Source organism: Medicago truncatula, chromosome 3, assembly GCF_003473485.1.
Source record: "Medicago truncatula cultivar Jemalong A17 chromosome 3, MtrunA17r5.0-ANR, whole genome shotgun sequence".
NCBI lineage: Eukaryota > Viridiplantae > Streptophyta > Magnoliopsida > Fabales > Fabaceae > Medicago > Medicago truncatula.
In genome coordinates this window covers 12,389,962-12,416,784 of record NC_053044.1, presented here as the reverse complement: position 1 = coordinate 12,416,784, position 26,823 = coordinate 12,389,962, and the positions used below count along the sequence as shown (strand labels likewise).

Genomic DNA, 26,823 nt, shown 5'->3' with positions numbered 1-26,823 from the left:
ACCGTTGTGAATACTTGAACAAGGTGAACTGTATGTATTACTCGGTGTGTTTGTATACTTGTGTGATGTTGTTGAATTTATTAATCATGTGAATTTTGATTTATGTCAATTACTTTCATCGATTATATTTAATTGTGAAAACTGAACTAACACCTAGTGGTCGTTTGGTTGACCGCCTATTCGTATGGATGGGTAGGCGACGTACAGGATTAGTCGCTTTGCTTTTGGTGAGTTGCTTCAAGATAGCTCGGATGCTACCTCGTTTTACTGCTTTTGGGGTCGGTCGTTGCTGCTTGTCTTTATTTATCTGTTGGAGACTTTTGAGACTATGCATCGATGATGACATGAGTTGTATGATGACATGGCTACTTGGAGACATATTTTATTTGGATGACTGTTGAGGTGTTTTATTTAGCTGTTGATGAGATGATGTTTTTATTCCGCTGTGATGTTTGAAAAAATTATTTATGCGTGCTTGGTGAATTATTGAAGATGTAACATCTAGATCCTTTGTATGATTGTATTATTTGCGTAATTTATCGCTATAAGGTTTACGGTGTTACATACTACACCAAACATAACTAGGGTTATGGCCTATACTAGCTCTAAAATAATCACTTCGAGAAAAATATTTAGCTTTGAGTAAACGAGTGATTGGAAACTTTGGAGTAGAATTACTTTGTTCATGAATGCTTGATTTTCTAGGGTGCTTATGCACAAACTAAGAACTATTTAAACAACAAATATAATCAATATAAAAGGAACGTCATCAAAAACTATTCATTGAGATAGAGGCTTCAAATACGATAGACATTATTTTTAATTTGCTGCAACATTAATTGTCTGCTGTAACGCTCCAATTTTATTTAATTATTTTTAGTTGATTTAAAGTCTTTTTTTATATATATATGATTTTATATTATTATGTGGTGTGTTATATTTTATTAAATAAGTTATGTTACTATTTAATAGAATAAGTGGGAATTTAGAATAATTGGAGTTTTGGGGGTTATATTTTAATTAAAGGAATTAAGTAGGAGTTAAGTGTTATAATTGGGGAAGTTAGGAATAGGGGAGAGGTTGGGAAACTGTCAGTCATAAACATTTTCACGTGGAAGCAGTTTTGGGAGAAAAACCAAGAGGGAGCCAAGAGTATCCAAGAGAAGATCGTGTAGAGCTTTGTTCATCAATCTAAGGTAAGGGTGAGACTAACATTCAGTAATCATAGTGTATAAATTCTGAATTTATGATTTAACATGTTGTTGTTCTTAGGTTGGATAATTGGGATTAGGTTTTGATTATTGATTTTTGAATTGAAAAGTGTAGAAACCAACGAAATTGTGTTAAGAATCGATGTTCAGGTTGTAGAATAAACATAGGTTGAGTTTCCTATCAAATTTGGGGTTTGGGTGAATGAAAAATTGGGTTTTTGGCTGAAAACTGGTCTGTTCCCATAGAGTTGTTCGTCGCAACTCGCCACAGCGAGTAAACTTACTCGCCTCGCGAGCTGCACAGTGACAGCATCACCTGTTTCGCGTTCTTGCGTCTTTTTCACATGTTTCTGTTTTGAATTGGCCTTTGGTGTAAACATGAAAGTTGTAGATAATGTTGTTAGCTTTCCAATGGATTTGGTTTGGCTTGAAAATGATTTTTGGTTTTTGAGATATGATGAAAATACTCCAAGAGATCTCAGTGAATTTTTATGAATTTCAGCACAACTTTGTCCGAGTTTGAAATGAAAACTTGTATTGATTGGTACATAATTGGTCTTAGGTATAAATACGAAAGTTGTAGGTATGGATGTTAGCTTTCTAATGCCGTTGGTTTGACTTCAAAAGGATTTATAGAACTTGAGTTATGGTCCAATTACTGCACGTAGGTCACAGTGAATAATTGAATATGATTGATGAATTAGTATATGTATATATATGTTTGTGAATACGATATTGTTCATGATTGATGATATAGTACATTATCTATTATAATGATTTTATAAATATGATAGTCATAATGGAATTATTTATACTATTTTTAAATGTGTTTGAAATAATTATTTGATTATGTGGATTATGTATGATGTTTAAGTAGTGTTGACTATCATTTGGTATTGTCATATTTTGAGATGTCTATGTGCTACTAGTGTTGCTGTTGAATCTTAATTAAGATGTAAATGTTGTTTTAAGTTGTAAGCGTCGTTGGGTTGTACGTTGCCGAATAAGTCATAAGTATGTTATGCAAATTGTCGATGTTGTCATCATCATTGGTGTCGTTGTTGAAGTCGTAGTTGTAGCCGTTGTTGGTGATTGTTTATGTCAGGTGTTTTATAAGAGGTGGTGTACTCTTACTTTTTCGTTTTTATAAGAGGTGGTGTACTCTTACGTTGTTGTGTTATAAGAGGTGGTATACTCTTACTTTGTCGTTTATATAAGAGGTGGTGTACTCTTACGTTGTTGTGTTATAAGAGGTGGTGTACTCTCACGTTGTTTATGTTGTTGATTATGACGATGTTATGATGACTGTTTATGGTGTTGAATATGAGGTTGTTATGATGTTTCATGATGATGATTATGAATGTTGTGATGATGATTACATGATGTTATATATGAGTTGTTAAATGTACTTGATGATGGTTATGTTAAGTTGATAAGTTGTCTTTTATTCATGAATTGCTAATGAAATGTTTGATGAATAATTATTATTATGAATTGATGATGTTACGTATAGTTGTTAAGTTGTCTTCAATTCATGAGTTGTTAATGAGATGCTTGGTGGAGAATGTTAATACAAATCAATGATGTTGTCATGTTGTATATGATTATGATTAAGATGTTGATTATGATGTTAAATGATGCTATTATGATGTTGTTTATGATATCGAGTTATGACTGTTGATATGATGAGTACATGATATGGTTTAGGAGTCGTTAAAAGAATTATTATTACTAATTGATGGAGTTTAAGTTGTTAGATGCATTTGATGAATTATATGCTTATTATTATTGTTTGTGAAATCTCACCCCTTCTGCTTGAAAATGTTGCCCTTCCTATGGGTAACTTGCTGGTGATCCTGAGTAGTTGGTGGTGGCTCAAAGTGTCTAGGGCTCTGATACGTGGGATGAGATTTTATCGCTTAATTTCTTTCCTATGTATCAAATTTTAAATATTTATTGGAGATTATTTATATTTATATTGGATGTTGTGGTTAATCAAATTAAAAATATTCCGCTGCAAGTTAAATGATGATTTTTGAAGGATGTTTAATTAAATAGATTTTTATATTCTATTTAAGATGATTTTGAAAATGCGATGTGACATGCCCGTTTAGGTTTTACTCTAATGTTGAATTATTATTATTTAATTGATTTTGGGAAACGGGGTGTTACATCTGCAGCTCAAGTGGAAACTATTGTTACAATAATGTAGAGCATCTGGAAAGCTCGAAATCAAAATTTGTGGCAACATGTGGTAGAATCAAGTGTCACAATTATGGAACGAGTCAAGCATCTCATAGAAGGATGGATGACAACTAATAGAAGGCATGGTTCGTCAGGTCAAATACCCACTTCTTTGGCTACAGGGCTTCATTACACTGCTAACCAGAGGTTGATCAACATGAATAGTGATGTCAGATGCAGGAATCCAAGGAGTGGTAGGCTCAAATGTAATGTCGAGGCCTCGATCATTTTCTACTTTCAGCAATAAAGTAGGTATAGGCATTTGCATTCGAGACTCATCAGGACATCATGTTTGTTCAAAGACCATGTGGTTTAGTCCATTGTGCTCAGTTGACGTTAGAGAATCTTTGGGAATTTACCATTCTATTTGGTGGATCCATGAACTTCAGCTCACAAATGTTGATTCGAAAACAATAGCTTAGTTTTTCATCAAAGGCAAATGAGATATCACCGAGTTTGACTCCATTATGGATAATAGTATCCCGTTTTGTAATTCATTTTTAACAAACTCTCATGTTAAGTTTATTAGGAGACAAGTAAAAGAGGTTACCCATGAACTAGCTAAGGCAGGCAGGCACATTATTTCCTAACTTCCGTATCTATGATGAAATTTCAGCATGTATTACTAACTTGATATAAGTTATTTTCTTTATAAAAAAAAAGTAAGATCACCTTAGAAATCAATTTTGTAGGGTGGAGTTTTTTTCTTTCCTTTTTGACAAAGGGTTAAGTTTAGTTTAAACCAAATTCTATGATATTATTTTTTGATGACAAAGAAAGCTGATCACCCGATTTTAAGGCATTATTATTACTTCAATAACATGCCTTCATTATGTTATATGTACACATTCTTAGTTTATGATTTGTACCAATTAATATGAAGTTACAATTACATTAGTGATGTCCACCACCATGGTCATGACTCATTACTTTCAAACATCAGTCCTTCAACATAAACATTATTCATTGGATTTAGACCTAACCCAAAAAATTCTCCATATATGATGCGCAATGGATATTTTAAGACATGTATATTTGCGGCCGACAAACATATATAGCAAAATTACAAGATGTAAAATAAAATTCATGGAAAGGCACACTAGCATAGGAGGCTACATACACACACGAAGTCAATAAAGAAACACATACATGCAGAATACACGGTGTATAAGTTACAAAGAATTTTTTTGAGGGAAATGTTAACTTATTTTCCTAGGGCATATATTAAGAATTCCACTAATAATAATTTTGTATTGAAAATTATGTGAATTTATTACTCAAATTGTTTAATACTAATAATTTTTTTCATTAAACTCTTACCATTAATTAAATAAAATTAATGCTTCACACGTAACGGTACTTTTTTATTCTAGAAGTTCTTTAGAGAGGGTGTGTCTAAAAATAGACAAATTAGATTCTGAAATTTAACAACATTCACAAAAGTCACAATTATTTATCATTGCAAAGAACGACAATAAAATATTTAGGGGCGCCGCTTTTATTAATATTGTTAAATTGAATAAAACAGATGATGATTGTGTCAACTTATATTGGCTTCTTTTAAAAAAACAAGTTATGTTGGCATTCCACCAACCCCTATTTCTAGGGCTATAAGCATTCTACGAGCATTAGTTGCATTATTAGATGGTAAGGTTCCACCCAATTGTACATGTAAAATTCTAAAGTTTTGTCTACAACAAGTAATAATTATTTTCATTATTTACTTTGCATACCCACAAATTCAAAATCTAATAATAATAATAGTAAGTCATTTTTTCTCAAAAAATAAATAATATAGAAATAAGCCATTTGGATTAACTAGACTAATGGTAAAATTAAAGGACAAATATTTATTAGGTACATTTTCTTAAGATTTTTTTTTTTTTTTGTAGTTTTTAACTTAAAATGCATTTATTTTGTGGCTATAACAAACTTTGTTAAAATTATGGATTTCAGAAATCATTAATAGTTAAATTAAGCCACATCCCGTAAGCACATAAAAAAAAATGGTGTCAATAAGAAATGAAATGACTTAAAACACATTGGAATATTTAACATCAAATATGTTGAATTTTGTTGTTTGATTTTCCCCTTGTAATAGTCTGACGTTATATGCACAGCCTCGGCCTTGGCATGGCACGGGCTGCGATGGCCTAGCGCCCACGGCTGAAAGGGGCTTTTTTTTATAGAGAGGGGTGTATATAGCAAGACTTAAATTATAGGAGGGTATATATAGTAAAAAGCGTAATGAGTGCCCAAACATTTATCATCCCATCACCATTTTTTTTAATACAACTCAAAATAACTTCCTTTTCACACCCTTAACCGAAAGCTTTCAATTTCACACCCCCAATATTTCATTAGCCAAAACGCAAAACTGAGAAGGAAAATCTAAAACGTAGAAGGAAAATTGTAAAACAAAAAATCTTATCTTTCTCGCATCCAAATTCAAATTGGTATTCCTTTTTTTTGCTATTGATTCGTGTAATCAATTATATTTATATTCTTTTTCATATTCTGATTCTAAGTTTGTTGCTCCAAACATTATTCTCAGGATTTTCACAAATCATATGTTCTCAACAACGATTATTTGATTATCTATCTCACCATATCAAACAACAAAGAATTTTTAATAGTGGCCTATATGTCATAGTTTTATTAAGTTTTTTTTTTTAGATAGGTTTGGTATGCCTACATAACATTTTACTTAATATTTTTTAGGCTTGGTTCGACCCCCAACTCATTTTGGTTTTGTTATTCCTTTTTATAAATAAATTATAGGATGAGGTGCATTTGACTCACGATTTTTGGGATGTGAGCATAGTTGAGGTTTCAAAACATTTTATTTTGGCAGTTTGGGTGTCAACATAGTTAGGATGTCAATCGCGATAATTAATAAATGTCTCATTCGTCCTTTATCAAAAAAATTATAACATATTATATAGGAGGGTCCTCTTCTCAACCTTGACCTAAGCCCATGAAATGTCAAGAACCAGACTGCATATGCATATATGGATTTGGAAGCATGATATCCCTACCGGTTACTATTTCAAACTATCTGAATACATAGTGTTATTGCAGCACTGATAATTCATGGAATATTTTTAAACTTTTGTTTGATATTAAAAGGCTATGAAGAGGGTTCTTCCATCAAAGGTTCGTCTTTTGTTTTAAATGTTTTTTTCTTTTTATACTTTCGTTGGGATATGCACCCGTTGTGTGTGTGATATTGAATCCTAAGAGGAAAACATTACAAATATTACATCAAAGAATATCATCCTATATGTTACACATACTGCACTTCATTGATATTTCATTATTAGAACTTGATTATATCAAATAAGGGTCTTACAAATCATCTTAAGTGAAACAAAAAGGTACATTATGAAGTCTCTGAAGTTCAGGAAATTCATTCCAGCTACATGCTTTATCTTACATGAACAATACAATTGGTGAAAAGTAGAAAGCAAAGCAAAAAGCAAGAACAAGTCAGATTCAATCAGGATTCAACGCATAAGGGAGTTGGTACAGTACAAAGCAAACCAAATCCCTTAAAGCATAGACATGAAGTGACAGTTCCACTTTTATCTCTCCATCACAAGTTCCAAGACAGATTTGGAAAGGTGTTTGCTCCAACATTCTGAAATGTGTACGAAGAATACTACTTATGGACAAGCCCAGATATTCATCAAACATTCATAGAATGAACCTAGAAACATATCTGACATTCATCCATATGAACCTAGGAACAATATCCTGATGAACACAACAACGTTCTGAAGTCTCTTAAGTTCAGAATGTTGATCCAGATTTTCAAGTAAAAGCTGCTAAGTCCCAGGACACATGGCACAAAACTATTGGTCATACTCCAACGGCTACAAGAGGTCAAGAAACTCTATAAAAGGAGAGGAAGGCTTCATATCTACTTCGATTTCACAAATCAACTCAAATGATTCCTAAAATCTCCAAGAGTGTGAATCAAACTTCTCTCTTATCTTTTCAAAGATAATCATCTTCTTCTATTCTTCTTCCTCTTGTCTAAATTCATTCAAACTTCAAAATCAATCGTAAGATAAAAGTCTCATCTAACTTTAAGGGTATTAAATTGTTAGGTTGAGCAGAAAGTTGGAAAGTATTGTGTGACTTAGCAAAGAAGGTTGTAAGCTTCATGAGGCTTAGAGAATACAGTTTGTAATTGTTCCAAGGGAACAAGGTTGTAAGCCGGTGGATTTGAGATGGTGTCTCAAGCATCAGATTGAAAATTCTCACAAGATTGTGAAGAGTAGATTAGCCCACATTGAATTAACCACTATAAATTTTTGTGTTCTTCTTCTCTTCCTTATACTCTTACTTACGGTAAACACAATACATACAAACACATATATAATTAATTATACTCTTTTTGCACTAACACTTCAGAACATTTTGAAGTCAGTTTTAACTTAACCATTCCAAGTTTCAACTTGAGAATCGTTTTTAAAATACAAGATTAAATTTTAAAATGGTCACAATTCAAACCACCTCTTCCTTATGATTATTATATCTACTTCACAATGGACATGATCTGAAACAACTCTTAAAATCCCATTAACATGCAACACCCCATATATCCCACCAACCTTCTGGGAAATATTACGATTTAATAATTCTTAGATTTATTTTTATAGATTCATTGTGTAGCAATTTTGTATAGCCTTTGAATAAAAAAATTAATTTTAAAATTAATTTTTGTCGATAACACAATTGTTTTTTTTTTTTTTATGACAAAATTTTATTGTCAATGAAAAACGTACATAGAGTATTTGACCCACAAATTGGGACATACAAAGGGTACCCACCAGCAAAAAAACCAACATCGATCCAATCAAGGATTATTTTATGGTTACTGTTATGAGCGCGAGGTCTGCTGTTAATGCACTGATGTACGTTTTTGATTTGTGTATTATTTCGTCGCGGTAATATTTTGTGATTCACAGCGGTTGATAATGCCACCCGTGCGGAGCGCGGGTCACACACTAGTAATACATACAATGCCATTTTTTTTCCTAACTCGAAACCACTTCTAAGAGGTTGATTTTATACCTTCTACGATTTCTTCCACCTTCGTGTTGATAACTTTAATTTTCTGATAATTGTCATTATAAACAACCCATCAAGCCCTTTAAAATAATATCCATTGAGAGAGCGACAAAATCAACATTTGTCTTTTATTGTTTGTCATGTCTTTTTTTTTTTTCCTAATGAAATTTGTCCTAGTCTTTTTTTTTTTTTTTGGAAGGAAAAAATTGTCCTAGTCTTATTATTTAATCGATCTAATTATTGGATGGAGAGCAAAAATTAAATTGTCCTTGTCTTATTAATAATTGATCTGACTATTAAGCTTTTCAAAGCGAAATTAATAGGAATATAGTTTCAACTTGATGAGTAAATATAACAGTGAAAGATACCTAAAATCTAAATGTTGGTAATGAAAATGAACAAAATCACGACAACATTGCAAATGCTAATGAAGGATTTAGCATCAAGATTTAATATCTTATAATTGAAGATGAGACAAGGAGACATTGATTAAAGAGGAATAAAAATGTGATAGGGAACATGATAAGAAATATTATATTTAATCTAATGGTGTTTAGCATCCTCAAACAAAATGTGTACCCTAACAACCCTTCTTAATGCAATATTTTAATCACCATTGCATGATGATGTAGGTCAATATGATACTCTTATGTGGCAACACATCGTTTCAAGTTCGGCGTGGTGGGTACTTATCCTATTTGGAATATTATCATTCGTTAATGAACAATCTCCAACTAGCCAACCGTAATGAGGCTCTGCGGCGATATTCTTGTCTAGAGAGAAGCTATAATTTATTCTATCAACAATATTTCATGACCACAAAAATTTCTACATAGATAGGGATGAGAATTGGACATAAGTCCATAGTACTGTTTATCGGTGTTTTTGGTAAATAAAGAGAGTTGGTTTTGGTTATTACAAGTAGAATAAAATCAGAAATCTTAGGACATGTTATGCATTTGTTTTCAAGTGTTCATTAAGTTTATAGGTTGCTTTATGGACAGGACGAGACCGTGTAATATCTATCGACAGAAAAGGGTTTTAAAAGCAAAGTAAATGCATTAAGTTTAAATTGCAGAAATTTAAAGGAAAGATAAAATACAATGCATTAATAATAAATGTGGTTCAACAAATCCTTTACATACATTCTTTATTACTCTTTTCTCTCACGTCGGTACTTCGAGTGTTTTAGAATTATATAGGTGATTTGCGACATGTTTCCCCTATGGAAAACTACTATTTATACATAGTAAAATAAATGGAAAAAGCATAATCCCATGATCAGTACTTCTTCCATGTAGACAACCACTTGTCTCCCACGTTCTCCATTGAGGAAATCGTTTCTCTTTGAAATTCGAAATCTTCCCGCCTCATTAGGAATTGCTTGGTTTCGACGGTATTGCATACTTGACACATGTCTTGTCGAATGCTAAAGCTTTTAGTCCTTTTCACACTTGAAAGAAAACACTTCGATTCATGCAAAGATAAAGTCAACTAATGTCGACCGCATTAAACGAGGCTGGTGAAATTACCAGCTAACAGGTACCAGGAAAAAAATCACGATGGACAGATAAATATACACATTGTTGAGTCTGGACATTGCTTGTGTAATTACTGTCAAATTTAAATAAGTATGGTGCGAATGCAGACGCTTTGCTGCCTAGTCCGCCCTGCACATTATATATACTATAATTATAATTTTATAATACTCAAATTATTTAAGTAATCATAAGTTTTTTATATTAATTGTCATATGCACTTGACTGTTATACATTTGATGTTTTTTGTTTGGCAAAATACTAGGTTGTGTAATATTTTATAAGCTCATTTAAAAGATTTTAAATTATATTTTATTTATGTTGTGATGTTTTTTTGTTATTTCTTGTCTCTTTGTTGTTAAAGTATGGTATGAGCACTTAAGTGCCTACAAGGTACGGTGACAGACATCAAACTTATTACTTACAAGGGTATGTGCTCGGGTACGTGGATTGTTATCAACGTGCGTATGGAGATAGACATTATATTACCCTATGGAGAGAATGTTCATTGCCATTCGTATATACACATGCAACACTTTTTTAATTCAACTAAATGATTAATAAAAAATTTAAATTTTCAAAGTGATTTAATATATCAACCATTTATTCAACTAAATAATCATCATTTTTTTTAATGTGTTTAATCATGTATCGCATGTGTAGAAAAAATGGGTGCAATTTCATTACTCATACTCTATATACCAATTATTTAATGTCGTAGAAGTTGTTGGTTTAATCGATCCAATAGAATATGACTATTACTTTTTTTTTTCACTCTATGAGCTTCTCGTGCATCCTTTTTTTTCTTCTTCCGAAAATACTATTTGATCAAATTCTATAAACGAAAGCTATTTTGGACTATATGATCCAAATAGAGTAAAAATAGAAGGCCAGCATGCAACTAGACTCATGCTTGCCCCGAGTTGTTAAAAAAATTACTCAAAATATAGACCGAACATTTTTTTACAAAATTTGGAAAATAGAATCTGAAACATGACCTGTAAACCTACTTTTAAAAAGTGGGAAAAGTTTCGGATTATATAAGCCGAAACCTTCCAATATATAAGACTTTACCAGAATCTAGCAGAAGTTTACCACCTTTATCACCAAACATTCTCCACACCTATATAAGCACATAATTTTGGGCGAAAACATGATTTGGAGTAGCAATCTTGTAATGAAAGGGCATCAATAACATCATTTTTGTCTGAATGCAAAGGTACTGTTCGTAAGTTCTTTTCTCAATTGATTTCTAAGCGCTTTTATTTTGATCACGTCAACAAAGTTGTAGTGGCATCGTTCAAATTCTATAAGCCGAAAGCTTCAACAATATGTTTAGAATTATATAGTCTGAATGCTACAAGTACAGAAAGTGTCAAGTTTTTCTGACCATGATTTTCCATTATTTCAGTAATGGATGTTCCCATTGATGTGCTCCCTAAATTGGAACCTGCCATTTGACCTCCTATTGTGTTGCCTAATGTTTCACCTGGAGTTTTTCACGATTCTTGCAAAGATAAAGCTGAGGATCCCCACCAGAAGTTGATATTCCTTCTGGAGATGCAAAAGTAGAGGATGCTCCTCCACTTGTTGTACCTCCATCTGATGCTCATCCAGCTGTTGGATTCTTTCCCCCATCGAGAACAATTTACCACCAAGAGAAAGTTTGCTACACAGAATGATTTGTAGGAGTGGGTTTGAGAGGAATAAGTAAGTTAGGATTTTCAACTATTATTGGAAAATCAGATAAAGGTTTAAATGGTAGAAATGCATTTTTGATAACAACATGTGAACAAGGAGGTTCATATACAGAGTACAAGAAGTTGTTAATGCACAAAATATATGGTTCGATGAAATGTGAGTACCTATTTTCTGTGAGAGGTTATTTGTTGGTTGACGGTCATTGGAGTCTCAAAGTTGGAAAAAGTAAACACAACCGTGAGATGGAAGATGTCTAGAAAGGTCATAAAACTGCCAGATCTCTAAACCCCAAATGAAAGTAGATACCTTCGTGAGTACATAAACTCGAATGTTCCTCTGAGGAAAATATCACCAATTTAAGGAATAGGAACAATAGAACTTTAACTACTAACAAGCGTATTTATATTGCTTGTCACAGAAGAAACATTAAGGGTCCAAGAACAAACATGCAACATCTCTTGAAATCATTGGTTGAGAATAAGTATGTGTATCACTGTAGGAAGTATCCTAATTTTGATGATGTTAGAGGTATTTTCTGGGCGCATCCAAATGGTATTAAGTTTTTTAACATGTTCTCTACGGTGCTTGTGTTGGATTCCATTTATATGACCAACAAATACTGTTTTCTGTTGATTGAGTTTGTTGGTGCCACTTCTATCAAGATGATGTTCTCTATTGCATTTTCTTATATGATGTTTGAGAAGGAAGATAAAGTTACTTGGACTCTTAAGAGGTGTCGTGATCAGTTGCATTCCAAAGATACTTCATCCAAAGTAGTTGTCATTGATCAGAAAAATGCTTTGATGAATGTTGTCGATACTGTTTTCCAAGAGGCTAGTAGTATGTTGTGTGAGTATCACATTAGAAGAAATGTTAGGGCAAAATGTAAGACATATTGCAACGTTAAGGATCTCAAATGCAAAGATAGGAAAGAGATTAAGTCAGGTGAAGTGGGGAAGACGGTCATGATTTCTTGGGAGGGTATTGGGAATTCTGATATAGACCAAGCATATATTGATAATTGCAACCGATTCAAAGTTGTATGCTAAAAGCTTCCTAAGTTTTTGGAATATGTTGAAACTACATATTTGGGTCCGGTGAAGGAGAAATTTGTGAAGTTTTAGGTCAATAAAGTTATGCATGTAGGGAATACTACAACAAAACGGGGTGAATATGCACAAAGCCGATTGAAATAGTATATGATTGATAGTATGAGTAATTTAATTACAAACTAAAAATTTGTACAACATTCTTAAATACACGCGTAATTCTAAATGAACATGACCATGCTTAAACATAGGTTCAAAGGAAACCAATTGTGTTCTACGTTGATTAGAAACATATAAAAGAATGTTTTGCATTATCTCTTAGACAAGGTTGGTTGGGAAGTTGAGTGTGGTTCAGATAAGTCTAAATGTGGTTGATTAATTTTCATCACATATGAATTACTTTCATGGTCGTTCCTATAAAATTGGAGACCTGGTTCTTATAGTAAAGATAGACCTCTAATGAAAAAAAATACAATTTTTTAAAAGAGAAAAAAAAAAAAAACATCTTTATGTGTTTGTTAAAGCTTTGTTATTTTATTCGACAAGTATGGGCCAAATATCGCAACTGCTCTAAAAAAAAGTAAAAAATAGTTATATGTAAACAAGTAGGAAATAAATAACTAAATAAAGTAAAAGAACAAAAATCATGGGTCTTAGGAATAGAACCCATGACCACAACAAAGATTCAACCACCATGGTCTATCACTACACCAGTTCTTCAACTATGCAAATGTGATGGCGCTAGTAGTATATTAATATATTCTGCATGCATTGTACACACACACACACAAAAAAAAAATTATGGGGCCCCAAGTCTTTTGAGGCCCAGCTCCATACAGATGTTTGCACCTCCCCAAAAATGGTCCTGATTACCGCGTGCGTGCACATTTTTCAAGAAGATAAGAAACAACCCCCCCCCCCAATTTATATGAAATTAACACTTACTAAAAGTGGCTGTGATTCGAGTATGAAGGTGATCCTAATGATAGAGAGGCATACATATCTCTTTCTCTTTTACCATAATGGAATTTGCTTCAGGTACTTTTTTTAAAAACATTTTTTTGTTCTATTTTCTGGGTTTTCTTCTGGTACTGGTATATTTCAGATTATATAACTCGAACAAAAAATATATAAGTTTCGGCTTATATAATCTAAAATGTTTGTTTTCACGCCAAATGGAGACGTACTTGGTCTGCATGGAGGTCGGGGGTTTGGGACATTTCTGAATATATTTTCTGAATTTTGTATTGATGTTTTAGATTATATAATATAAAATGTCTCAGAACCACAACATAATGCATTTTTCCTTGTTTTCTACAACATTCAAACTAATAGTTTATTTTTTAACATTTTAGGCTTGTTTTAAGGAGGCTGATTACAACATGAAGGTGCATAGGAAGGAACAATTTTTACAGTTTTTTTTCCAAAGACAACCTCTATACATCCACCACCGAAAAAGGTCAACACAAAAGAAGCCCCAAAGAAAGATAAAAATATTATTCGGTCAACAAAGCGATCACCTTTGCTCTAGGAGCATGTTGAGTCTCGGGATCTAGAGACACATGCTTCACAGATCAAGTCAACATGATTAACTAGAGAAAGTACAAGCAAAAGTAATATTTCTCCTAATCCTCCTATCCCAATTCTGATTAAATTCAACATCCCACACAAAGAACAAATCCTAACGTTCATGTATGAATTTATTGAAAAGGTGGTGGATGTAGACAGCGATGGTCATTGTGGGTTTCGTGCAGTTGTTCTCCTACGTGACATGTATATTGATGATTATCAAATGATTTGTTACCAACTTCAAAAATAGATTGTTGGTGAAGAATATGAGTGTTATCGACGGTTGATTAGGTCGGAACATTGATACAATGAGGTGTTATACGCTCTGACCGGTGATGGTATTGGTGCTAGTGCTACACCACCAATAAATGGATGATCATGCCGGATATGAGTTTCCTCATTGCGCTGAGATACAAACATGTGGTTGTTTCACTGTCCATTGGGAAAGGGCGATCATAAACCTTTTTCCCTCTATATGGTGCATCATCGCATAGAAATCGAATGATGTGTTTGACACATGTGAATCACAACCATTTTATGATGGTATATTTGAAGGATAGTTGTCCAATTTCTTCCAATTATGTTCTATGGAAACAACACCGTTGACAAGAAACATAAAAATGGGATAAAAGATATGTCGGTATGATAGTTGCCTTTATGAGGTAGTCAGAGATGATGATTTGTACCTTGTTGAAAACCTTGATCCTGAAGAGAAGGTTGTTCCTGACAAAAAGGTTGGAGATGGGTCAAGATTGAAAAGGATGAAAGTCTTAATCTTGATGATTGTAGCATAGATCTTTCAGAGGATTAGTTGAAATGTGTAAATATATAATAATAATAATAATAATAATAATAATAATAATAATAATCATGATAATAATAATAATAATAATAATAATAATAATAATAATAATAATAATAATAATAATAATTTTTTGATATAATTATAACCCCATTGTCTTTCACATTATTTTATATATTGAAAATTTGTTGAATCCACAAAGATATAAAATTAGTGCATGTTGTTTGCTATAACCTGAAATATTTTGAATTATATAATACGAAATAGATTTCAAATTATATAATCTAAATAGAGGATATTTTGAGGGAAAAAATAGGGCATAAGAGAAGTGAATAGGGTGAAAAAAGTTATAGTCATAAAATATAGCCAATTTACCTCTTGTTTTGGTTATGGTTGTAATTTAGTCTAGTTGAGCTGAATGAGTGGGTAGAATTGCAATTCGTTTTACTTACTTTTATTATTTCTATTTACTTATTTTACTTTTTAATGCTTATTTATTTATTTATTAGTTTTATGTCATCTAGTACAAAAAAATTGGTGTATTCATTCATAATTAACTGATACATTAATATTTTCTCTTTGACCAGAGATTGAATCCCCAATCTTTTGACTTTTCTAACTGTTAACTCAAATCAATTGAACTACCTTATAAAAAAGAGATATACTAGAATTTAATAGTGTCGAAACTGAAAATATCATATAACAATTTTAATTTTGAGTATATGTACAAAGTTATGATAATAAGTGTTAAGGTGTCTTCAATTTTTTACACATTTAAATTGATAGTATATAGTGGAATGAAATGAAGTGTAATGTAATCAGATGAATTTCAAAAATTGGATGTTATCTCATTTCATTTCACTTAATTTTATGCTATAATGCTATCCGTCAAAATTTATATATGGATCCGTCCCTGCAACCAGTAATATGAATGAAAATGGAGATTCTTTCTCTAGTGAGCTTAATCATGTTTTGGGCTCTATCAAATGGATACATGTCTTCAGATAAACCAACCATGTAGTTGATGCTTCGCACACTCTTTTGAGTGATTCTGTGGGAGTTATATTTTTTCTAGGTCTTCCTAGTATATGTTTTGAGCCTTTGGTTCCCTTAAGAAAAAACGCATGTATGTGAAGATATCAAATTATTCAAAGAGTGTGAATAGAAAGGTGCAACATGATTTCATAGCCACCAGCCTATTATTAAATCTTAAGTGTGACAATCCTTCATTTTATGGTCTCTAAAACAGGATTCTGTTCTCCACAATCTAGGCACCAATGGTCACTAGAGAGTACATAGGCCCCATAATGTGGCCATCACTGTAAGTGTTTAGGAGTATTCCATCATGATAATTACTCTTATAGTTATTTATTAGTGGTCGGTCTCCTTCTAGATAACAATGTCAAGAAAAAATTATGTTACATTTTCACACTACTATACCTATTGATGTCGTTTGTGGGAGAGATTATTTAAGACATGTTAACATTTTCTTTATCTTTTTTTTAACCAAGTGTTTAGACTCAAGTGGTTAATATAATGCATTAAAGACAAATTGTTTAAAAGAATTTATGTTCGAGTCATGATTCAAATAATGACAGGTCAGAGTTTACTTATCTCTCACACGTAAACTCTGAATCATTTAACTTTGGAATCTTCATTTGCATGAAAATAGGTCACCTTAGAGCCATCAAAAATGGGGAAATTATCAAGTTGTTGTCAACATCCCTTCAAAAAAAGAGTTGTTGGTCTAACATATCATGATTATGTCATTTTCATACCAATGAATCCTTTAGTACATTGAATGTTTGTTTACTTTCAGTAAACACAAATCAGTTCCTCCACTATATCTCCCAATAAGAAATTGAAGCCGTCAAATATCAATAGACCACACAAGGGTGAGAGGACATCTATTTTCTAATTAATTGATATAATAATAACTACCAACATATAATTAAAAACATTTTCATTATAAGAACCATTCTAAAATCACTGAATAATTTAAAGACCTCCAAGTGTTTTTTGAAGTGAAAAAACATTTCACATAGCTTGAAAACTAATGATATTGATCATGTTGATATATTTTTTTTAAGCAAAGTGAGTAGCAAGGAGCTAACTCACCTAAATAGATTACCCAAAGAAGATTGGTAGAAAAGGAAGAACTTTCTCTAAGAGTAAATGAATCTTTAATTAGGCATTTCTATTCTATTTTTTAACATAGGTTTCTGTGACTGCTGAAGGAACATCACTATAGAAAACAAAAGAGTTCAAAGAAAGCCCTGTATTAGCAAAAATGTGTGCACAACAATTCTCCTCTTTCTCTATGGATATGAGTTACGATGAAGTTCATGCTTCAAGATAGGAGAAGATAGTTGTGCCACCTTTGTTACAATGAGTTACAAAGGAGATAGTGTGTTTAACAAGTGGACTAAAATGCCGTCAAGTACCAATGTTTGCATAAGTTCTTCTCTATATGGATTGTGAAATTTCTACATAAGGACTATCAATATGATTAGAATTATGTAAGGGGGTTGCAATAGGCAAGGGTTGTATTGACGATGTTGTGAAAGTGACTCAAAATTGAAGAAATTGGAGTTCTGATGCTGTCAACGTCGGTGGCCGACTTGACTGGCTCAGTGGCCGAATTTGACTGAGATTTTAGCCCTTTTAATGCGTGTTTCTTCGATGGCCTAAGAGCAAATTCGGTGGCTGAATTTGCGGAACAGAAAATAAAAATATAACGTATTTTGGGCTGGATTTGTTTCAATTTTATGAAGGATACTTTTACTATAAATATAGGTTTTGTATCAAAGCAAACCTTGAGATATAGGAGGCTGAAACAAGGGTTTAAATCAAACTAGGGTTTGTATAGAGTTTTCTCTAGGCAACAAACACTAGGGTTGAGTTGATTCACCTTGGGAAACACTATTAGGATTGAGTCTCTTGGTCACGGGAAGAGATTGAGACTTTGGGTAGAATTAGGCGGGAGACTTATTCTTGTAACTCATTGATATCTCTTTTGTAAAGTTACTCATTATTATAATGGAACGGAGAGCTGCTCTCTCACCAGACTAGGTCAGTTTTGGACCGAAATGGGTAAAACACAATTTTAACCTCATTATTATATATTTACACATTTCAACTAATCCTCTGTAAGATCTATGCTACAATCATCAAGTCTGGGGGAGAGAGGAGTCCACTATTCCACTATAATGATGAGTAACTTTACAAAGAGATATCAAAAATGTTACAAAAATTATTCTTCCAACCAAATTCTACCCAAAATTTGAATCTCTTTCCGTGACCAAGAGACTTGATCCTAATAGTGTTTCCCAAGGTGAATCAATCCCAACCCTAGTGTTTGTTGCCAAGAGCAAACTCTACAAACCCTAGTTTTCTTGTTGGCTTTTAAACCTTTGTTTCCTGGATCTCTACTTCTATCTCTCAAGTTTTACATCTGATATAAGGTCTATATTTATAGTAAAAGTATCCCTCATAAAATTAGAACAAATCCGGTCCATAAAAATACGAATTATTTTTATGTTGTTTCGCAGAATCGGCCATCGATTTTCACCAATCCAGCGTCGAAAATTCACGTAACCAAAGGCTGGAATAACACGCAAAATTGGCCACCGATTTGTCCAAATTGGACCCCGATTTCGCACCTTCTGAAATCCAATTTTGAGTCACTTCTACAACAATGAGGATGTTACCTTGATTTTGTTAGTCTCTTTACCATTGTCATATGAGAAATTTAGGGAGTCTTTCATTAGTGGTAAAGATTCATTGTCTCTGGAAGAAGTTAGGTATGCCCTCCACAGTAGAGAACTGCGACATAGCTGTAGTGGCACTGTTTCAAATGGTTAGGTTGTTGGGCTAGTAGCAACAACAATTAGGGATATGGTAAATCAGGAAAAAAGAAGTTGACTAAGAAACCAATCAGTAGGGGTCTGAAATCGACTAATATTTGCAATTACTGTAAAGAGAAGGAGCATTAGAAGAATGATTGTCCCAAGAAGAGGCTAATGCAACAACAGAAGGTATCATGTATTGTCGTTGTTGCTGAGGAAGGTACACATTCCGAAGAAGATATCCCCTTAGTTGCTGATGAGTAAAACCGCAAGTGCACGGTTCTACTGAAGTAGTAAAAAGATAGTATCGTTCCAACAGGGAGTTGTTCAACTCAGTTAACTTTTATTGATGATCAGAAGAAAGTTCAGTTGTAAAGATTGGATTTTTAACGGTTGAAAATGAATAATAAAAAGCGCCTTGGGATTATTGATTCATCTTGGTGACAAACCCTTCACAAACCAAACCCTATACCTAAACTTTATATTGGACCTACTTTCTAAACACAGGTTTCTCTTAAGCCTATCACATCTCCATTTGGTATCGGTGAGTGTGTTCCTCTAGCAACCACGCCTATTCTTATGGTTGATTGCTATTAGAATCCTTGAAGAACGAAACTTTATTTGTCTCAAGGTTTGCTAGACTATTCTCATGTTTTGCAATCGTTGTCTAATTTCACTTGTTCCAATATCAAAACTTCTTCTTTCGATGCTTTTTTTTTTATATTTGTGATGATAAATTAACAAGTACTAACCCTCCGTTGTCGCTTTATGAGTTTGATACTTTTTAATTCATTATATAAACGATGAAATTAGATTAGAAAGTATATTTATATAAAATTAGGGTTCGAGCCTTGGTTTGATTAGGATTAGGTCATTAGACTCATCCAACAATCCCAAGACAAGAGAAGTCTACTCACTCATGTTCATCGCAGACATAGAAGAGAAGAAGAAGAACATAAATAAAATAACATGAAAGTAAAAGAAGAACTTTTATTAAGAAAGACAATTGTCACTATTGAATTCCAAGAACAAAAGATGAATTGTTGTGATAGCTAACTACTCTATTTATAGTTTACAATGACTTAAGCCCTACGAAATATATCACTAGAATGTTCCACAAGAAACCACGAGCTTTTAGGTCAGAAATAAACTAATAGGTAGCTTGTCCATGAATCAGAAGCAGAAAAGAGGATCCTAAAGGTTGGTACGACCATGTGGCTAGTGGCACGGACCGTGCCAAGTTTTGACTTGGGGGACGTCATATTTTTGCATTGAATCTTCGTATTTTCAGCCCGAATCAGCTCCAAATCTCTTTCTTTTGCTCTAATATACTCAATCTTTAGAATATTTGTTCCTGAAATTAAATAACTTGCAATTGAAGTAAAATAGTTCTAAAAAGGAAATAAAATTAAATAAAACAAACTCAAATATAAATAAAATGGACTCAAATATTATATTTAAAACACTAATTATTGACTCATCAGTTGGTGATGGTCACACACATTACACTAATGTATGGGTTCTAGATTCCGAAGCGTCTTATCATATTTGTCCTAGGAGAGAATTGTTTTCATCCTATGAGAAATTAGATGGTTGCAATATTGTTATGGCCAATAGTTATGTCAGCAAGGTGGTTGGGATGGGCTCTATCAAAATTAGGACTCATAATGGTAAATTTTGTACACTTAACGAAGTTAGACCTGTTCCACACATGACGAAGAATCAGATATCTCTGAGTCTTTTGGACAAGAAGGGGTTTAGTTTCAAAAGTGAAGGTGGAGAGTTATACATGTTTGCAAGGGTTCAACCGTGATTTTGAAAGGTGTGAAACGATGTACTCTCTACTTTCTACAAGGTACTACACTATCTGCTTAAGTTGTTGTTGCTTCCTCCGAGATTGACCATAAAGATATGACGAGGTTGTGGCATATGAGGCTTGGGCATATGAGTGAGAGTGGGATGCAAATTCTGGCTAAAGATAATCTTCTTTGTGAGCAAAATCTAAGGATCTTGGGTTCTGTGAACACTGTGTTTTTGGGAAACTACATCGCAATAAGTTTCCAAAAGCGATTCATAGACAAAGGGCACACTAGATTACATCAACGCTGATTGTTGAGGGCCTTCACGTGTGGAGTACTTTATATCGTTGACTGATGATTATTCAAGGATGACCTGAATTTTCATAATGAAGCATAAGAGTGATGCTTTCAAGAACTTCAAGTAGTGGAAGACATTAATGGAGAATCAAACTGGGAAGAAGATCAAGAGACTGCGAACTGATAATGGTTTGAAATTCTGTTGGTCTAAGTTTAATGAGTTTTGCTAGATTGAAGGGATTTCCAAACATCATATGGTTAAAAATACACCTCGTGTTTGATTCTCTCCGTGTCAATTTTAGTGAGTCAGTTCATACAGAATAAATCTGACTTTAAATTAGGCTTCTACAAATGGATGATGGAACTAAATCTTTTAAATTAATCGGTCCTTAGACCAAATACCGATGCAAAATTGTTATACACTAAAAAATCTAAATAACATCAGCAACAGTAGTGATACTGTGGCGGTTGTGCATTAAATATGTAAGTTGCAATCTTTCTTTGTTACATTTGTTCTTCTTCCAATAGATTTGCTTGACCTACAAAAGGGGGCCCAAGAATAGGTCCCTATAGTCCCTACATGGCCATAACCATAGTCCCAACCGAGCACAAAAAAATGAAAATTTCACGTGCCACAAGGACCAACAAAGACCCTACCAATGTCATCTATCCTCCTTGAATGTATATTCATACAATCTTACAAGTCCTTCTCATACAATTCAATAGAAAGAATACAAAGATGTTCACATTCCAACAGCAATAGATTCAACACCACTACCATCATTTCCTCAACATACTTGAGGTAGACAGGTGCATGGTTTTAAATTGTGGTCCACAAATGTAATTACAGCCCTAACATAAAGAATTTTGAAGTCTCCGCAACAACATCACATTCACAATTTCGGCCTCATTTTCCACAATATAAAGGTTTGCAGTGTAACCACGACCGTAACTGCAATTTCAAATCATGAAATTGAAAGCATGAGGTATATACAGTAGCAAAATCTAGGACTTATTTTTTCATTCTACATTTGGAAATATACAAGATACTAAAATTGGTTAATGAGGAAATAAATTGAAACATGTTGGTCCTTGATGAAATGATAGAAAGATAGGATTGTGGTTGCAACTGTTTGAAAAAGTGAGATTTGTAAAATCTCTCTTTGTTGTCACTTTTCCTTTTCAACTTGGTATAAGTAGTAGCTTCTGCTTCTCTTTTAACTCCAAAAGTGAGAACTGAAAAGTTCACTAAACCCTCTACTCCTTCTTCACTCTATTCCTTACTTATAAGTTGAACCTCACAATTCACAAAGAAACAAATTCCTACTACACCATGTTTAACTTTAACCTTCTTCACCCTTTAACTACAAACATATATTCCATAAAAAATTTGAAACATCCATCATTTAGCCTTGTAAGTGAATACAACATTCTATTCATAAAAGGCTTCATGATTTTATTCCTTAGTTGTATAACCATTAGACTTAATTTTTGTATTTCAAGCATCCCTTTTTCCTTGAAAACACTTCCTTTAGAAGGACACTTTAGTTTTGATGAACTTGACCTAAAAAATGCAGCTAAAGATTTTGGCAACAGGTACCAATCTCATCCTATGACAGTACTACATCCAAAATCAGTTTCTGATATTGCAGTTACTATAAAGCATATATGGAATTTAGGTCCAAGTTCTCACCTAACTGTTGCAGCTAGAGGACATGGCCACTCACTTCAAGGGCAAGCACAAGCTGAAGAGGGAGTTGTGATCAATATGGAATCACTGAATGTTGAAGAAATTAAGGTGTATGGTGGAGAATTTCCTTATGTGGATGTGTCAGGAGGTGAATTATGGATAAAGATTTTGCATGAGACATTGAAGTATGGTTTGGCACCAAGATCTTGGACAGATTATTTGCATCTGACAGTTGGTGGTACTTTATCCAATGCTGGTGTTAGTGGTCAGGCTTTTAGGCATGGTCCACAGATCAGTAATGTTCAGAAGATGGAGATTGTTACAGGTTGGTACTTTGGTGAGAATGAGAAAAACTATTTTTATTTTGTGAACAAAGGTTAACGGTTGGAAAAAAGGGGAAAACCATACTCTAGTATTCTTGATAGAGAACCTACTATTTTGTCTCTTGTGAATTAATATTTCACTTGACACTAAAATGTTTTCAAACACGATGAGCACTGACACGTTGACACTGGTAATTTTTTGAGAAAACACAGTGATTGAATTTAATGATATGTTCATTGTTAGACTTCGAATATGTCTTTAATAAAAAGTGTCGGTGTTACGTAGCTGACAAGATAATTCCCTATAACCCTTGGTTTAAAATACAGTTGCCTCGTGACTCTTAATATTTTAAAAAATTATGATAAAAGCTGATGTGGTTTCGATCGCTACATGTCGCGTTGCGGTTGTAGAGACATCAAAAACTTTGGATTGTTTTTTCAACTTATGTTTGGTAGTCAAATAAGAAAGTACCAACTAATAATAAGGCTTTAAATAAATTTTTCAAGAAAATTAAACAAAAATGCTTTCTTTTAGATGATTAAAAAAAGGATTGTTGATGAATGAATGCAGGAACTGGAGAGGTGGTAAATTGTTCTGAAGAGCAAAATGGTGAACTCTTTTACAGTGTACTTGGAGGATTAGGACAGTTTGGCATTATAACAAGAGCAAGAATCTTGCTAGAGCCAGCACCTACCATGGTAATAATTCATTTTATAGGATGTTAGAAACAAGCAAGGTTCTTTAATATTCAACTATGAAGTATAGACACTTCTCGGATAAGGCGTGTCCCTGTGTCCGACACCGACACATATAATTACATTGAATTATTTGATTTTCTAAAACATTTGGTTGTGTCGGTGTCCGTGTCGTGTCTGGTGTCCGTGCTTCATAGATATTCATCATTGGTTTTGCATGTTTCAATTTTCACCACAAAATGTTTTTCCTATTGTTATGAACAGGTAAAATGGATTAGAGTGCTATATTCAGATTTCACAGCATTCACTAAAGACCAAGAGAAACTAATATTTGCAGAAAAAGCTTTTGATTACATTGAAGGATTTGTGATAAAAAACAGAACTGGCTTGTTAAATAATTGGAGATTATCCTTCAATCCACAAGATCCTGTTCAAGCTAGCAAGTTCAAATCAGATGGAAGAACCCTTTTCTGCCTTGAATTGGCCAAATACTTCAATATGGAAGAAACCTTGGAAGTAAATCAGGTTAGGAAACAATGACTCAACCTAAACATTAGTTTTATGCAAAAAGTCATAATCAATATGGGCATGCCTAAACACTTGTGAGAGACTTGTCTGAGAAAGCTTAAAGAAACATCTCATGGCATGTATCAGCTTATTTTGATAAGCTGTTCAAGATAGCTTATGAAAACAGCTTAAATTTATTTTATTTCTTATTATGAAAATAGCTTATGCATAAGTAACTTATATGAGAAACACTTATGCTATAAGCAATAAATTAAATTCTTTACCAAATTCTCTCTCTCATTTTAAATTAATGGTGGAGATTTCAATAGATCGTCACATCATATGAGAGAATTGATCATTCCCATAAAAACGGTCTCTTCACCTGTAAACGTAAAACTGTATACATCTACCCACCTCAGACTACACCTGTGGAGCATAGACTGCCCAAAATAATCAATTAATTGTTAGACAAAATAATTAAAAAATAATAAAACTATTTCTCTCTAATCATTATGTTTCCCTAAATAATCAAATAATTGTTAGACAAAATAATTAAAAAATAATTAAACTATTTCTTACTAATCATTATGTTTCTTTTTTATATATATGCAGGATATTCAGAAACACTTGTCCCACTTGAACTTTATCCCATCAACACTTTTTCAAACAGAAGTCACATATGTGGACTTTTTAGACAGAGTACATATCTCAGAAGTAAAATTGCGTTCAAAAGGTTTGTGGGATGTTCCACATCCATGGCTCAATCTTTTCATACCCAAAAGCAAAATACACAATTTTGCAGAGGTAGTATTTGGCAATATCGTCAAGGAAACAAGCAATGGTCCTGTCCTTATTTACCCAGTACACAAATCAAAGTAAGGTTCTCAAAACAATTTCAAAATTTAAGTATCTATATTAACGCTAACTTATGCTCTAATGACACATGTTAAGAATTCGTTTACAGTGGAAGAAACAATTTTAACTTTTTAAAAAATAGAATGTTGTATTTCCCCATCTTAGATTCTTGAGAATTTTAATTGTAGATGTGAAACAAACGCCCATTAGAATATATGTTGACATTTCCCCTATTATAATATTTGACACAAGATTCTTTCAAAAAAAAAAAAATTTCATACAAGATACTAGAACAAATTCAAGTTTCACATTGAATAGAGATAAACATAGTGACACTCTCCACCTTAGTGTCAATTTTGTAAGGATCATTATCGCTAACATGAGGTTTGGATAACTAAACTAGTTTGAGATATGAGACTAAAGAAGTTGAGGAGTTATAGCTCAGAGTTCAAACCTTAGCAAAGAGGAAAAATATATATTAACATAACAGTTGACATACTAACATTGATCCATTAAAAAAAATATATGCTATAATATTAAAGACCATCAATCATGTCATCCATCAAATCATCTATGCACCAATTCCAATAATGCTAGACATGGGCGTGTATATAAGACAATCAAGTACCAAATTAAAATGAAATAAGATATAATGGCACTTTTAACCTTATTGTATGGATGAGTTAGATCAAATATTACAACACAATACAAACACAATTTGAATTTTGATTCTATAACCATGATTCCAATGTTTAAGCATATAATAATTTAAAATATAATGTTATCTGCAGGTGGGACAAGAGAACATCAGTTGTTATCCCAGATGAAGATATATTCTATTTAGTGGGATTTCTTGCCTCATCCAGTGGACCTGATGAACTTGAACATATTTTAAGTCAAAACAAAAGAATTTTAGAATATTGTGAAAGAGCCCATCTTGGAGTAAAGCAATATTTGCCCCACTACACTACACAAGAAGAATGGCAGACACATTATGGTCATAAATGGGAGATTTTCAAGCAAAGAAAATCTATTTATGACCCATTGGCTATACTTGCACCTGGCCAAGGAATATTTTCTAAATCAATAACTTTCTCATGACAGCAGCTACATTTAATTCTATTTTATTTATATGAAAAGGAACAAGCCTTGCATATAATGTGTGTGGAAGCAAGGCAGAAGAGTCAAGTCAACTAAGGAGATCAAACGTTTCAAATATGAAGTATCATAGGATTTCAAAAAATATATACCTGCTGTATATATTCAATTTTGTAAACAAATCCTTATTTTATTTCTTTATGTAACCCGTTTCAAGAAAGAAAGTATGTTATTTTACATGCATGTCACGTAATTTTTGTTTTGAGTAAAAAATAGATAACATTTTATTTCGAAGAGGGTTACAAAATCCCTAGTGGGACATGTTAATTAGTGATCATGAGACACTTCTTAAGAAAACAAAACAAAAAATCAATTTTGTAATAAAATTAATATTTTTTTACTTTTTTTAAAGGTTGATTACACAAATTCTAATATATTTTTACTATATTATATTTGGTTATTTAACAAGTGAGACACTTCCTAGCATTTTTCAATTTATTATCCACCAACCAAGTTG

General features: G+C 32.8%; 1 protein-coding gene across 1 annotated transcript; it reads left to right on the top strand.

Moving 5' to 3' along the window:
• Nucleotides 1–22,196: 22,196 nt before the first annotated feature.
• Nucleotides 22,197–26,545, top strand: LOC11415465 (cytokinin dehydrogenase 6). Its single transcript, XM_003599558.4, has 5 exons — nt 22,197–23,152; nt 23,722–23,849; nt 24,111–24,371; nt 24,966–25,228; nt 26,000–26,545. Exons 1-5 carry the CDS (start codon nt 22,471–22,473, stop codon nt 26,307–26,309), a joined length of 1,644 nt encoding a protein of 547 aa, XP_003599606.1. The 5' UTR covers nt 22,197–22,470; the 3' UTR covers nt 26,310–26,545.
• Nucleotides 26,546–26,823: the final 278 nt, after the last annotated feature.

What these genes read in the sequence shown, in the direction of transcription:
- LOC11415465 (XM_003599558.4), top strand. Translation starts at nt 22,471, where the DNA reads ATGTTTAACTTTAACCTTCTTCACCCTTTAACTACAAACATATATTCC. An exon ending in GAAGATGGAGATTGTTACAG is followed by an intron (nt 23,153 to 23,721) that starts GTTGGTACTTTG and finishes GAATGAATGCAG; the next exon opens with GAACTGGAGAGGTGGTAAAT. An exon ending in AAACCTTGGAAGTAAATCAG is followed by an intron (nt 24,372 to 24,965) that starts GTTAGGAAACAA and finishes ATATATATGCAG; the next exon opens with GATATTCAGAAACACTTGTC.